The 16,415-nt window shown below is 35.8% G+C and overlaps 1 protein-coding gene across 1 annotated transcript; it reads right to left on the reverse strand.

Annotated features, from left to right (window-relative positions):
• Positions 1-2,805: 2,805 nt before the first annotated feature.
• BSL1 (BRI1 suppressor 1 (BSU1)-like 1) lies at positions 2,806-15,838 on the reverse strand. The gene is made up of 21 exons (XM_068636525.1): positions 15,062-15,838; positions 14,920-14,980; positions 14,694-14,772; positions 14,516-14,595; positions 14,324-14,418; positions 13,570-13,669; positions 13,398-13,467; positions 13,049-13,150; positions 10,383-10,464; positions 10,097-10,264; positions 7,495-7,663; positions 7,183-7,384; positions 6,939-7,106; positions 6,567-6,805; positions 5,604-5,688; positions 5,407-5,505; positions 5,137-5,336; positions 4,866-4,941; positions 3,557-3,692; positions 3,343-3,482; positions 2,806-3,265 (listed from the first exon to the last, which is right to left on the reverse strand). The coding sequence occupies exons 1-21, from the start codon at positions 15,261-15,263 to the stop codon at positions 3,182-3,184; spliced, it is 2,637 nt and encodes an 878-aa protein (XP_068492626.1). The 5' UTR covers positions 15,264-15,838; the 3' UTR covers positions 2,806-3,181.
• Positions 15,839-16,415: the final 577 nt, after the last annotated feature.

The raw sequence follows: 16,415 nt of genomic DNA on the forward strand, positions 1-16,415 counted from the left end.
TCCGCCTTGCAGTTGATTATAGATGATGGTCATCTAACCGAGGATTCACCTGCATGGGAAGGGAACCACATTTCCTAGTTCCACTCTAAGTAACCTGTAAATCCTTCTTATATGGTTTGTATTGACCTCCTCTCTCACAACCTAATAACACAAATGTTTTCCTTCCTCGTTGGCCAGTTGAAGTATCCGATCTCAATATCACAATACAAAAACCAATGTCAAACGCAACTTTTCTAACCCACTTTAAGAGCTCATCTCGAGTATGAAATACCTACAAAAGTTATCATAACAAATTATTTACTAATTAACAAACAACTTAAAAATACTTTACAAACTTAACTTTACCTCATCTGTAGTAAACACATTTGTACATTCATATCCCTTCGATTTAGATAATGACTTCTCAATATCATCATCATCCCACACATTCACACCATCATATAATTGTTGTTCAAATTCTTCACTACTGTCCATGCTTCTACAAATAAAAAAAATAAAACAAAATTATTGCATTCCAGATCCATGAATCCATAAGTTAAAAAAACCATTCCGGATCCAACAATCCATAACTCAAAAAGACTATTCCGGATTCAGGAATCCATAAAACAAAAAAACCATTCCGGATTCATGAATCCGGAATGCACCATAACAAAATACAATTCCAGATTCATAAATCCATAATGCAAGTAAAGCATTCCAAATTCATGAATCCATAACACAAAATTCTGTACCGAATCAACCCATCCGTAATGAAATTTAAGCTTCTGGATTCAGAAATCCGAAGAACAACATATTATGGCATTTTAATTTTGGAACACCCCCTCATCCGGAACACATTATTTCATTTATTCCAGATTCATGAATTCGGAAGGTATTACCGGATCCCGATATCTGGTAATCCCGAAATTTCCACAACCATCTATTCCCTTTTTGATATGCCTGACAATCCAAAAGAATTCTGAGCCATCCACACCAGAATAAATGAAGTTTTCTGGGACAGCTATTCGAAATCTTAGTGAAAGACTGGATTTATTATCTCATGTTTGCTTTTCGTGAAAAAATACCAAAGGAAGTAGAGGGTTAGTTTTATAAAACTCTTGGACTCCCGAATTTGGAGTATTTCTTTGTCGTTGTTTAATTATCTTGGAGATTTCATAATGCTTACTCTAAAACTATTTGTTTATACGGTAGTGATTTTTTTCGTTTCTCTTATTCTCAAAATACCTATATCAACAGTTGAAGCAATAGGCGCATGATTAGGTAATACTCCAATTTGTCCGAACTAGATCAGAATTATTCTCAACGAGTCCATAAGATGTGATCCCATTTTTTTCATCAGATCCGAGTAGAGACCAAAGGTCTTGAGCGACCGATTTTACTAAAAAAAATCAAAAAACTTTTTTCTTAAAAAAAATCTTTACTCTTACCTCTATAACCCAGACAACACTTCGGCAACGTTGTGTACTCCTCCGCCTTGCTTCCAACAATTATGAAGAACCTCCACAACACTTGAAACCCAAGGATGAAGGTGAGCAGTGAGTGTGGAAGTGCTGAACGTTGCCCTTTTCAAATTTTTGCTCAAGGTTAATGTTGGAATATTTGAAATTGTGGGGGTGCAGGAAAAAAAACGTGGGGGTGCAGGAGTACAAGCCTCTTTAGAAAGGATGGCGTTCTCGAGTTTTTTTTGGCAGTTTCTTCCTGCACCCCTACAGTTTTCTTCCTGCACGCCCACAATTTTGTAAATTCTGAAACTGACCCCCACAATTTCGGGATCTGGGAGTGTGCTACGGATTCATCAATCCGGAAGTGAATCATGTTGCATTCCGGATGAGGGGTGCTCCGGAAGCAAAGTTTGCATAAATTATTGATTTCTGGATTGCTGAATCCGGAAGTCTAATTTCTATTATGGATTGGTGGATCCAGAATGATTTTTTTCAATTATGGATTTCTGAATCCAGAATACATATTTTGAATTACGGATTGGCGGATCCAGAATAGTCTTTTTAATTATGGATGTTTTGCATTTTTTTATTTTAGATTAACACTATCATTCATGTACTACCGGAAGCATCAATCCAGGAGATTACCAAATGCACCAATCCGAAAATTTACCGGAAGTGCCAATCCATAAATTTACCGGATTTCATAATCCGGAATACAAAAAAAATGTACATTTTATATAGGGACAGTTTTGTCTTTGCACAACTTTGTGGTGGTGCAGGAAGAAAAGTGTAGGGGTGCAAGAAGAAACTGCTGTTTTTTTTTTGCACCATGCACCCTATCATCTTTCAAAATTATAATCTATACGGATTTGAAAATTCAGAATTTAAAAAATATAATTCAAAAGTCAAATATTCATTTTGAAAAAAAAAATACATTCCAGAAAAAAAAAATCAGAATACAGAATTTGAAACTACACTCCAGAAAAGAATTTCTAAAATTAAAAAATGTGTTCCAAAAATCTAATTCCAAAAAAATTTCTAGAAGAAAAGTGCATCTTGAAAAAAAATCCAAAAATATAAAATGCGTTCCAAAAATTCAAATATAGAAATGTATTCCAGAAAAGGAATTTTGAAAGTATTTTTCGACCCACACTTTACTTTCATTTAAAGTCATTTTCGTTATCAAAAGGCATTTTTCTCATTTTGTCATTTTTAAAGACTGATTGGGTTCAAGTTGAAATTGATATGTTGCAGTGATAATTTGCCTTTCATTTTTCGTTGGTGCCTTTACTTTTCAGTAGATCGGGAATAGTTTTATAAACCTAAGAACCACCTACTTTGATCCAGGTGAGTTGAGAAATGATTGATCCAAATGTTATGAACATTTATATAAAGAGGAAAAAATATTTCTATATGATACAATATATACTAATCAACGGTATTCCCTCACTAAGTCATCCATCCCCATGTTGACACTAACATCTCCTCCACTTTATCCATGTCCCAAGCCTTATAAACCCAATCTCCACAACATAATAATCATTCACTAATTGGCTAACGTAAAATAATGCACTCTCCCAAGCTATTTGCATGCTAGTTAGAGTTTTCTTTTCTGCAACTACAGAAGAAATACAGTACAAAATATATATTCAGTCAACAATGGCAAGTATACAGATCAGAAAATTTGGTTGGCAGGGTAAGAAGCGACAATGAGAAATCCCCAATGAATTGTCTCAGTCTCATATATATGCTAGTGAACCACGGTCAAGGTCTGGCTGAGGTCGACCCCGAGTAGGAGTTGGTGGCCTCTGAATATTAAGTTCCTGACAGTATAACAAATTCACTTCAGTAAATGCTAAATATAATTATAGAGACAAAAATACTGCATAAGGGGGCTCACCTGCATCCATGTCTCATCCATTCCACGCTCAGGAGATGTTTCAGGAGACTGAAGGGGAGGTGGTAAAGGATGAATTAGTTTTGGAACCACCACCAAACCCCTGCCAACTACCAGTATAGCTCCTGCATTGTTTGCAGTTCCTAAACAAGACACATCGTTAAGATATAAGTGCTGGAAGATGCAAACTAGAACGCACCTGAGAAATTATGCTTACCACAATAGTTAGTAGCAGAAAAAAGGGTGATTAATTGTCCCTGGGCAAATCGTTCAAAACCATCCATGACACACTCATGGGCCCTTATAATGAGCTGTAATTTATTTTTCTTACAAAAGTCCGTGACACGATCAGGCTGCATAAAATAAGAAAAAGTAATAGGTGTCAGGTTCCCATTTAAATAGCAAGAACTTTGAGGCATGCCCACTGTTGAATAATCCCTTGTATAAAATGTAATGAGTGAAAAGATACGATTTTTGAATTGGGTCCAAAACAATAGTTGATATTTCATAATACTTTTGCATATCAAATGGTGTCTTAATTACTAATTCTAACTCCTACCCCTTTTTTGGTCTTGAAGAGAGCTAAAATTTATTGTTTTACGTTTTCATTTTTCCTTTTTGGCTCTCAAGAAAGATCTTAATCTATATCACAACAGAGCACTTTGGATGAGGGGAAAGGGTTAGTAGACCTTTTCAAAAAACTGATTTTTCCTTTCTAGTTAGGCAGTAAGTCAGCTTACTCTGAACTAACTAATACCTTTTGGTCATGTAAAGGAAAAATAGCATGTCTCAAAGTTGTTCCTAAGAATTTTTTTCAAGTCAACACCAATAAACATCTAACAACAAGGGACCACTACAACTAAAGGTCCTTATAATTACAAAAAGAAATTGTCAGAAAAGAGCGAAAGTACAGTTACAGGATGACAAGATATCTACCCTCCAAAAAGGTTGAGGAGGTTTAGAGAACATAATAAGATGCATAAGTATGAAAATGCTTCCAAGTCTTTGGCATATGTGAAATGAGAACTCACTTAGAGGTTAAAATAACCGTGAGCAAAAAATTCTAGATAGGGCAAAAGACTTGTCCTATATCAACAATGAATCAATAAACTCTTTAGGGCTGAAGAAGAGACTAGTATTTGATTGTGAAAAGTAATATTATAATTAGTTTCCAGAGATGCAACAAAGCAGTAAGCCTTAGGGTTAAGTAATCAAATCACGGAAATTGAAATTCAAAAGAATAACGTCCAATTTGCAACGGAGCTTCTGTTTATTTATTTTTGACAGATAAATGCGGAGGGGGAAGGGGTGATGAAACAATGGTTCTTCCAACACGGAATGTGGATGACATGCATAATAATAAGATAAATCATCAACTAGGACCACACCATTCATAGAGTAGTTTGTAAACTTAGCTGTAAACATGAGGATACATGTTCATGCATCATAACCTAAGGGAGGTGGGATTGGAAAATTGACAAATAGCATGAAAAGTCCATTTACAATGAAAGATAGCATATACTTACACCAAAAGTGACAAGCCCTGGGCCTCTAGCATTTGGTCTCAAACCCTCTACACTGTCATTTTCTGTGGGATCAGACCTACACAAACCCATAGAAATTGTAACAAAGAAAAGGTGACCCAATTCACATCATGCCCACCAAGTGGGGTTTGGGGAGGGTAAACGTTCCCAACTGTTGCAATTAAGGATCACCCTCAATGAAAAGATTGGGAAGGGGATGCAAACATAACAAGCTACATGACAAAAAAAAGATGGATAAACAAAGAAGAGGTACCATAGAAGGTCCATTAAAATAATAGATCCTGCGTCCATTGTTATGGGTCTTTCAAGCTTCTCTATTTGTTCTACTGAATTGATAGACCTTCCAATGCCACCATGCATACAGATAATTTTCTTTTCAATAAGAGCAGCTAATGGAAGATAGTTAAAAAGTTGATTGAATCGTGTCCATGCCCATATACCATCATTTTCACCCTACAACAACATAGTTAGTTGCGGAGTTGAATCAAAAAATTGAATGAATATAAGTTGTTTATGTCTCTACCATTCTTTCAATACACTCAATACGAAAACCAAATAATGCATTTATGTCAGCAGCTTCGTGATTTCCTCGTATCAAGTGAACATTCTCAGGATACTCAATCTACATAATAAGAAGAATGTCAATAGTCAATTACAAACACAAAGAAAACCAAATACAATAATACCAGACAAACAACATAAAATTAAATAGTAGCCTGCCTTAAGAGCAAGTAGTAAGGTAATGGTTTCCAAGCTGTGTTGTCCTCGATCAACGTAATCTCCCAAAAACAGGTAGTCAATATAGCTGAAACATTCCACTGATTAGCTTATTCCAAAATATTCGTACAAAAAAGGATAGCATGGGTAAAATGCCTTTGAAAAAATCTCACTTGGGTATTGACTAGAAGAAATGTATTATTAACACAGAACAAAACCTATTTTTTAGGAACATATAACACGTATTAACTCCCAACCCAACCATCAGTTGGCACATTTTACTTCAAATCACAACAAATTGTAAGTAAATGACATGGTTTTTGGACTGAACAGATTTTAAACAGTATAGAGTTAATTAAATACAACAATCCATTGAGTAGAAGAGAAATCCACAAGCAAAGACAGACAGCCCAAAGTTCAAGGCTCCCACTTAGTGAGTGGGGCCAGGGCAAAATAAATGTCAGCAATCTTATCCCAAAAAGCAGAGAAATAGTTACCAAGATTTGAAACTGTGACTTCCACATCACAAAAAGCAACCTTACCAACACACAAAGGTATGTTTTTAAGAGTTAATTTGTCTTAAACCGATTTCAAAAGAAGGAAGGAACCACCGTTACACGTGCAGAATAATATCCCTTAAGACCTCAACTGTAGCTAACATATAAACTTCAAAAAGTTTTTACACACACTAACAAATACTCTTAAAAAAGAATGTGGTGATGTGTTTGCTAAGGACAACCCATTATTTTAAAACTTTAAGAATATGGATGGTTGACCATAATAAGCTAGTTCATCATCAAAATGATGGGACTAAGTTCCAACGACTGCAAAGTAGTAAGATCAAGGATTAGATGATAGATATCACAGCAAGTGGGCCAGAGAAGAGTTGGTTTGTACTCTATCTATACTTTGCTATTTTGATACATGACCAATGTCAATCTGCCAAGTATATTAGTAAAAACTTACGTGATGTCTCCTGCAGTGGAAGGAAATCCATATTCATCAAATAGCCGCATCAAATCACCAAACTGACCATGAAGATCACCAAATACTTTAACAGGAGCTTTAAGCTGAAGGACAGTTGGTTCATGCATAAATATTTGCTCGGCAGCATAGCAAAGTTCACCCACTTCATAAGAATCCAAGAAGAACCGCCTGTTTACAGGAGCTTTCCAGTTGCGAGGCCTAAGCAAAGTTGAAATTATCTGGCAAGAAGACAATGGTAATAAGAGATTGTCTAATATAGCAATATGGCAATTAAGTGGGTACACACTAGGAAATCTATGCCAGGCACTGATAATATAAACAAAGCAGAATAAAAAAACAAATAATGCTTGCCTTTTTATGTAATCCCTGAGGAGATTTCTGTCTAGTGAACTTCTTTGCAGGATATGGCAAATCATTATTTATGGGAATCATGCGTCTGCTTTCATTTTCAAATTGATCTAGTGATAATTGCCTCACCATTCCACCCAGGTTACCAACAGCCTCCTTGGCAACTACAACCTGTAACAAAATGTACATGATTTTGCATGCTTGAGAGGAACATTATCAACTTTAAACAAGGTTTCCAAGCACGTACAGCTCTAGGATGAAGGCGAACATCTCCTTCTGTGTCACTTCCATCTGAAACAGTTTCTGCAGCTTGTGAGTTGTCATCTGACACAGATGTTTCTTCAGCAGGACTATTGGATATAGCCTGCACAGCTTGCCAGACAGCAGTTGCTGCCTCAGCTTCAGCAGCTGATGCTTCCCTCAGTTTCTCCAATGAATTTCTGTCCATGCTGATAAAATGAACACATATCAAGTTGTCATAAAACTGAAATATCCTGAGCATAAGGACAGTGAAGTAAAAGTGTTGAGCTTCTAAAGAAGGAAGCAACAAATGATATACCCGGAGCCACTAGATGAAAGAATGTCTGGTCCACCATCCAAATTTGGTGTTGTTACATTATAATTTAAGTTAGATTGACTTGATTTGGAGCTCATAACTCTCTCAGGAGAATTAATGTCAGGCTGCAATGGTGAATTTTCAGCAACTAAGAAATCATCTAGTAGTATATCTGCAGAGGATAACATGTTTCTATTAGTATTGATAAAAAAATAAACAAAATTTTGAAATATATTAGAAACATCAGTGTAAGAAAAATAAAATGTAAAATTATCACAACACTTGCAGTCCATAATACAAATTGGAGGATTGTAACACATTAGTTCCTTCAATGGGCCTTTTATTTGCTTCTACCTAACTATTGATAACTGACAATTAATTAATTAACCCAAGGCATTATAATGCGTAGCCCAAATGTCAACAATGCAATCAGAATATTTTCAGAAAAAGGATATAAAAGAGCAAGTGAGGGCAAAGGATAAGAAAATTAATTATGCTACAATATTTCCAAAAGAGCACGATGATTTTTCAGCAAACCAGCACAAGTGCATGACATATGAAAACCTATTTTGTGATGGCTAACTATAAGACCATGCTAGACAAACAATTTTTCTTGCTACGATAATAACATGGAAATCAGAAACAGTTGTATATGACTAAGTCATTGAATATATACTAGAAATTCAGTTAAACAAACTTGCATCAAAATAATTACAGCCAACCAGGTAGGACTTAAAGTGACACGAGGATGCTACATATTTCTTGGTAAGAAAGCATAAAGAGCCAAAGCCTACAAATATGCCAATAACCCTTAAAGGGATGACTGCTGCCATTTAATTTTAAAAATATATATATATAAATCTGTATATTAGTATGGCAGATTGCTTTGATGATGTTAGATTTCATCTGAAAACCAGTGTTGTAAAATAGTCGTCATAACAGCACTATTGCACTGTGGAATTCCTTGGATCCACAATCACAACTCTGCTGCAGTGTGTCTTGCACCAAAACGATTATAGTGGCCTCTATGGGTAATGGTTGACACAAGATATGGTTCACAATTTTGAGATATGGATGTGGGACTGCATAACTTTTTTCCCATACTCAGTCCCATTGTCTCACTCACCCCACTCACTTAAAACCTGTTCAACTTCTCCCATACATATACCTCTGTTCATGGCGTCATGCAAGGATAAAGGAAGGAATCATCCACCCCTCTGTCAGCTTTTGTTCACCTCCCTGTGCAACCTCTAGTCATCTTTGGCAAGTCTCTAGCGAATAGAATATCTGAGTTAATATTATGTCAATATTTCTGCTTTCTATTAGCACACAACTCATTTTTTATACATATATACTTATATATAACATAGGTTAAATTACCCTTTTAGTCCCTCTTTTTTAATTTTTTTAATTTGGTCCTTAATGATCAAAATGTTCAGGTGATCCTCTAATTGCTAAAATATACGCAGAGAGGTCCTTTCTGCCTGTATTTCACTGTGATGTAAGCTTGACAGTGATGTGTCCATTTTCCACGAGTATGCTAGCATAAGTCAAAGACAAAACAGATGGAAATGCCACATTGCACATATTTTTGCAATTGTAAGACCACATTCAAACTTGAAATAGAAAATAAAAACAAGATGGAGCAACCTAGAGAGCAATAATATCATATACTTCAACTGCTATTTGCCTCCATTGCTATCCAGTATATGATACAGTAGATTTTTGGCTTTCCACCATATTAGCAAGAACTGAAGTTTCCCAACACGTATATAAACCCCACCCTAATAATTGAGACAGATAATGTGGGTTCTCCAACACTCCACCACAAAAAATGCAAAGATCCCCTCCACAAACCACAGAAACAATGGATATGGATCATAGGCTCTCATAACAAGTTGTAGATTCCTCATAAATTCAATTGGCAATAAATCATTTGTACATGAGTATATGAACCACACCCTAACAATCGAGGTGGGTGAAGTGGGACTTTCCAAAAGCCCACCTCCATAGCTGACTGTTAGACCAACCAATACATTACAAAAGATGAAAAAGAACCCCTCCACAACCATGGAAAAAATAGAGTTGGGTCGAAGAATCTAATATCATATTAGATTCCCTCTTAAATCCAATTGGCATTAAGGGACATTGTCAAAAGATATATAAACCACACCATAATAATTGAGGTCAGCAGTGTGGGAGATTCTAACGCCCCCACTCCCCTCCATAGAAAACTGGTAGATCAATTGATACAACACACACAAAAACGACAGAGATACCATCAACAAACCATGTAAACAATGGATATAAGCTCCAATTGTCCTATTAAATTCCATTTTAAAATTAATTAGTATTAAGCACAGTTGGTTGCAGGTGTATAGAGGCAAGTAATGTGGAATTTCCAACAATGGCACCTTTGTTGTGTAATTCTTAAAAGACTAAATCCATTGTAATAAATACATGAAAGAACTTCTCTATTCTTGTGAGCTTCACTGTTTTTGTAATGAAGAATTGAATATGCCTCACTCAGTTTTTCAAGTCTCAATAAACTCTCAGATCTACAATTACAACAGCATATCTCATAATGCAAGTACTTAGTTCTTACCTCCTCTTAGCCCACCATAGATAAATATATGAGTACTAACAGCTGCTGCTGCATGGCGACAACGACGCATAAGCTCCAAAGAAGGGTCATAATCATGACCTTTGTTTGAGCGTGAGGAGGACACGATGCCATTTCTGTCCAACCAAACCCCAGCAGCAGTGTCCAATACTGTCAAAGCGAGAAAAAGAAAACATAGGCATGGAGATAAGGGGGGAAACGACAAAAGAAAAACGTGACAAGAAATATACAATAAAATAGTTGGTAATAACATAGAAAGGCAAGTTACCTGCAATGGATGCTTCACCTTCCACGGACCGTCCACCCCTGAGAACACCTCCTGTAACATGTAACCGTGCACCAACAAAAACCTGACAAAATGCAATGCCAAATACAATCAAAAAACAATCTTCAAAGCTGTTAGACTATCCAAATGATATCTCCATATATATGATATCTGCATATATCACATGATTATCTCAGGGAATATTTTGCCCTTCAAAGATTCTTAGATGATCTCTTATAAATTCCACATATATTAAACTAGGATTTGGAGTTTTCTACAAGAGCATAGTATTTTATCTTTGCTATCACATCTTTCAGAACAATAGTGATTTAATGTTGGTCAGAATAATCTCTTTTTTCCTCCTTATCTACCCAGATACCAAAAATTTCAACAAAACGGAATGAGTAAGTTGGTTAAGATGAATTGACATCATTTTCGGAGTAGAGAACTCTTACACTAATTCTAAGGCAGTGATCTCGTTTTGATCCAACAACTACATCAAAAACTTTTAGAGGAATGTAGAATTAAATAGTTAATAGAAAATTTCTCTTTAGATTCTTTTAAAATTTCAGTCTCTATTTATTGTATGAGGACAAAATGATGATAAATAGAGAAAAGTAAGTTAAACATTCAACTTTAGAAGAAGAACAACAATATGAGAAAAGAAGTGTGAGCAATAGAGTAATATTTCCAAAGACAGTATACTTTCCCAAATCTAATTTCTTGTCAACCACTACTATCCATCTAGTTTCTCCTACTTTATAAACCACAATTAGCTTATGACCATGTTGGACTATGCGAGGTAAATGGCTTAAAACTTTTATTTTTGGTATTGTGTACGAAAGATAGCTTTTAAGTGGTTATAAATATAAAACTTAGTTATCAATCCTGGGTGGTGACAGAATAGTTGACGCCAAAACCCCCATAGATGGATGGCCACTGCTAATTTATAAATTAAGTAACTTATATTAGATAAGCAAGAATGTTAATAATAAAAAAGTACTCATAATTGAAGGTATATTCATAACTAAAAATTAAAAGCCATAATTTTAAGGTAAAAACAAAGAAGTTAATAACAATTGTCTAGTAATAAAAAATAATAACGAGAAAGGCCAGCATGAGGTTGCATATCTGAACAAAAGAATGAAATAAGGAATATAAACCAAAACATAAAATCTTTCATGTGAACATAACAGACCCCAAAGAATGTGAACAGAGTAGAGACCAGAGAATGGTATGCAAAAATTCTTTATAACAACGACAACAGAAGAGCATCAAGCATTTGAACAAAGATGTTAGAGAACGAGTTTGGAGAGCTTAGTAATAAAATCTCTTGTAATAATGAGAAGCTTTGTTTTAAAATACGTTGGAAGATTCTAAAATTTGTAGAAGCTTCTAGAATGTTCTAGAACAAAAAGTTTAAAAGTCATAAACTAATTCCAACTATTGGTAGTTAGAGTTGGTTCATGCACCTAACTACCTCATTATCACACGAGACAAGGAAGTTGCAACTTAGATTCCTTGCATGTTGGTTTTGTTTGGCCAACCCATGATTATGGTCATCTAATTGTTTGTTTTTGTTACCCTTTTTACTTCTTGAACACACCTTATCATCCTATCCTACAAACAGAAGGCTCTTCTCATGTATTTGAGATAAATGAGAATTAGAGTTTTTGTGAGATTTTCAAGTGTCTTGAATTTGGTACTCTTAGCTTAGCTTTGTATATTAAGGAGTTTCTTCAAGTGGCGAATCAATAATGTACTTATCTTTGAAGTCTTTCAAGGTGGTGTGTTCTTTTTCCATCTTCTACCTTGTCCATTTGATCTTCTTTTTACATTTGTTTCTTTGTCTTTCCCAAGCTTGGACAAGACACTCCATGGCATTTCTTGGTTGAGTTCTTGGTTCAAATCCTTCTTAGATTTTATAGATCATACAAGTCCTAGGGAGGACTACATCAGTTCCATGTGTGGATTGGTTGGAAATTCTGCTAGAGTGCCATGAGCTAACCGTAAATGCAGCTGAGATCTCGAGTTAGATGGTTTGCATCAAAGAGAGAAAAGACAATTGTTTTTTAGCCTTCAAAACGTGTGAGAGTGGGAAAATAGGGTGTGTTCTAATAAAATAAGGGGAAGAGAGAAATCCCAAGATATCCCCCCTCTTGCAAACAGCACCAAACAACAATGTTTGAGGTCACTAAAGGGGGGATTTAGTCTCTCATGCAATAGCAATTGCAAGGCTTCAGTATCAACCATGATTCACGGAACTCCTTGCACAACAGCAAGTTGTATTGTAATGCCATGGGTTCCACTGGGCGACCAATAACCATAATGCTCCACAAAGCCGCTATAGCACACAATTACTACTATTGTATAAAGTGAGACCCCACAGTAAAACTTGGAGCTTTTTAATCATTAGATCAAAGTAAGATCAATTCTTACCATCAAGGTCTGGGCACATACATGTACATAAAATAAGCTTTACTATGAGAATAAGAGAAGCTTACCGTGCATGAATAGTCAAGAATCAAGATTAAGACATTAAATCAAATAGTGTCACTTTTCAAAGTAATAATGTGAAAGACACAAAGGAATCCTTGTGAAGAAAAACATCAAAGAAGAAACTCACAGTAGACCATATAAGAAATTTACAATAGGAAGCTCTCACTTACCGCAGCATGTTGATACCTTGGCGAAGGGGAAACTCCAGGTGCAAGGGTCCATTCCCACTGGCCATTCCTATGCATGAGCAGTCCATAGGCATCTGCTAGTGGCTGCAAAAGATAAATACAATATATGCTATTATATTTCACTAAATAGGCCAGAAGAAAGATTCAGAAGTCAGAACAATACAATAACAAAGTAAACTTTTCTGCTTTTATATAATTACTTGTCACAGTACACTACAATTTAACAATGCAAATGGAATGTCGAAAATTCAGGTATGATAGATTAGCCCATTAAGTTTTCTAAAAGCAACAGAATATAACGATCTGATTAAAGGAATATAATCAATCATACAGCTCCAGAAGAGTCTCTTCCACCACAGAGTAAAAACATTCCATCTGAGCGGGCACTAGCAGTTGCGTACCTATAAATTGAGGTAGAATAGTCAAAAGTTTCAATATATCCATATGGGTAGAAAGAATGCAGACAGTTAAGGTTTCTTTAGCCAGGACGACAACAAACTTACATTCTCGCAGAAGGTCTGTCACCTTCTGGACTCAGCTTCTGCCACACATAAGGTTTTTGGGCAGTATCCAAAACCCAAGCATCAGATACAACTCTTTTTCCTGCCACATGGTATAAAAAAATTAAACTATTTGTAATGTAGCACAAGACAACATACAATTTCATCACAGGAGTAACAAAGGCAAGCATTCTATATCCAGACAGAAATAAGTAGCATACGAGTGCCAAAGGAAAACAACTTAGAGAAATATCCACTACCAATACGGCTGTATTTATTTTCAAAATTTTGAATTAAAATGTGATGAAAAATTATTATTTAAAAAGAACTGGATAAAAGAGAGTCAAACTTTTAACCACATATTATTCATAGATTAAGTTGTGACTTTTCTTGTTTTTTTCTTTTGCAGACATTCAGTCTATTGAAGTGTGGAAAACCTAGATCCAAAAGAAACTAATGCACAAGGCATTCACAAGTGCGATTGGGTTTCCATTGGGGAAGCTCTAAGTCAATCTAGGTATAAGCTTGTCTCAGGCAGCTTTTGCCTAAAACATGATTTGAAGGTTCCAAAGAGAAATTAAAAAATACAGTATGTCAAGCCCATCATTGATGTTATGCTCTATAATTTTGCAACTCGATTGTTCCAACAATAAAGTCTATGCCTCATATCTTGTTTTGTTTCGAACAACTAACATATTCACCACAGTTTTATTACAAAAATTTGAAAAAGGGCAACCCAGAATTGAATTTGTCTCACCATCATTTCCACTGACAGTTACTAGGTATCTCTGAGCAACCAAGTCCATTACATGGCCATAGCGAGGTCCAGGTCCTTGCCCTTGTACAACAACCCTACAATTAAATCAATTGCAACATTGAATAATTGCGTGATTTTGTCAAAAGTCTCGACGTAGGAAAAAAGAAAACATCTATTTACAACCAACCTCACCTGTGCCATTTGTATTTATCGTTGGTCAAGTCAAGCACATAGAGATCGTCAGTAGAATGCCCGGCTGGTCCTATCCCACCCTACCCAAACAGAACCAGTCAAACAAATGTTAAGATGGCTAGACTAGTCAAGAAGATGGGTCCCAATTCCCACCAGTAATCTCAATTCTGACAATCACCTGAAAAACAACCATGGTACCAACTGCAGCAGCTGCATGAGCAGCCCGAGGAGAAGGCGGCTCTCCAGCCGGTTTAATACTAAACACTCAGCAGAAAAATCATTACTTTAGTACCAATTCATCAATCATTAATCTTCTTAAAAGAAATACAAAAAAAACTGAAAACACACACAAATAAGCTAAATTCAGAAAAATTCAGAATTGTGAAATCGGGGAATAAACTCACCTAATCCATTTCCTAGTTTGCACGTCATAGGAATGAACAGTATTTGTGACTCCAGCTAACCCTGCAAAGTTATTAAAGCAGCGAAATTCAGGCCACCAAAATCGGAAAAGAAAGCAAATTGAGTGTTTGTGAAGGAATTTACTAATGCCGGGAGCGGATGAAGATCCTCCTTCAATGGCCGTTGCGCCGCCAAACAGGATCAAGCGAGGACCCTGCGTCTTGGTGGCAGCAACTGCAGTGAGGGTGTGCCCACAGCGAGGACCAGGCCCGTCCTCATCGGTGTCCCAGAAAGTTTCCAAATTTCGATAGGTGGAAGCAGGGTAGAGCCACGGTTTCGACCCCATCAATATCTCAGGAATTTGAGGATCAGAGAGAAAGAGACAAGAACCCTAAGATTCAGCAACTGTGGTGGTGGGCCCGGACTTCCTCCGGACCCGTTAAAGCTTATAGTATAGTAGAATAGAGTACACCCTCTCTTCTTGACCTGTCTAATTTTCTAGATCACAAAATTGATTAGAGGTAGATACAAGAGATTGTGAATTTGATTAATTGGAGCAGAGAGATTAAAATGAGGGTTTTGGTTTGGGGAGTAAAGGAGTTACAGAGCAGACACAGAGAAGTGATGATGGTAATTTATGCTGTGGCAATGCCAATGCCAAAAAAACACGAACACAAACACAAAGAAGGCCTTTTGAATGAATAAGGAAGGAAAGACACATGGCCCAAGTCAAAATAAGGTTACAGGGATTGTTATTTGTGAAATGGAAAGTGAATGTCAAAATGCTTGACCATGACACCCCCAACTTCACCAATTTACTACTACTTCTACTTCTACTGCCTCCTCATCCTCATACTCTGTCAAAGGATGTCTTTATTTCATGCTTCAGACATCAAAGTTAGTTTCTTTTAACTAACCATCTTCTACCAATCCTTTTTTCTCATTATTTTAATCCATTCTCCGTTTACACCTTCACTATCCTCTCCCTTGTTTCAGGAAAAAAAATAAAATAGATTCTCCTTGTTTAGTCTTATGTTCTTTTTCTTTTCTTTTCTTTTCTTTTCTTTTTTACTGGAGTTGAAAGATTAACCTGTTCATGAATCCTACTAAGATAAAGTTTTAAGTATAGTTGAGTTCTATTTATACCAAAAACATGTATAGTTAGATGTCTTTTGCTTAAGTTTATGTACAATATTATATATTATGTTATTAATGTCAAGTAAATTAGGATAAGGGTTTTTTCAAAAAAAAAAATCAGATATTACACATAAAAAATATTGTATCAAAACAAAATGACAAATTCTTCCATCCTTTAAAAAAGTTAAATAATCATAAATAAAATATAACATCAAATCTTTAAATAATCTTAGTTATACTTTTGCACTCTCATGTTTTCCTTTCGGTTGTATATTTTTTTTTAGTTGTCACACTTTCATTATTTTCCAATCGCAACTTTTGAGAGCAGTTTCATCATTTGAACATATATGAGAGGATTAAC

This window comes from Phaseolus vulgaris, chromosome 7 (assembly GCF_051622355.1).
Source record: "Phaseolus vulgaris cultivar YP4 chromosome 7, ASM5162235v1, whole genome shotgun sequence".
Classification (NCBI taxonomy): Eukaryota; Viridiplantae; Streptophyta; class Magnoliopsida; order Fabales; family Fabaceae; genus Phaseolus; species Phaseolus vulgaris.

Coding starts and splice junctions, on each gene's coding strand:
- BSL1 (XM_068636525.1), bottom strand. CDS start 15,263: ATGGGGTCGAAACCGTGGCTCTACCCTGCTTCCACCTATCGAAATTTG. Junction 10,465..13,048: donor CAAGGTATCAACATGCTGCG/GTAAGTGAGAGC, acceptor GCATTTTGTCAG/GTTTTTGTTGGTGCACGGTT. Junction 7,107..7,182: donor TTCGCCTTCATCCTAGAGCT/GTACGTGCTTGG, acceptor ATTTTGTTACAG/GTTGTAGTTGCCAAGGAGGC.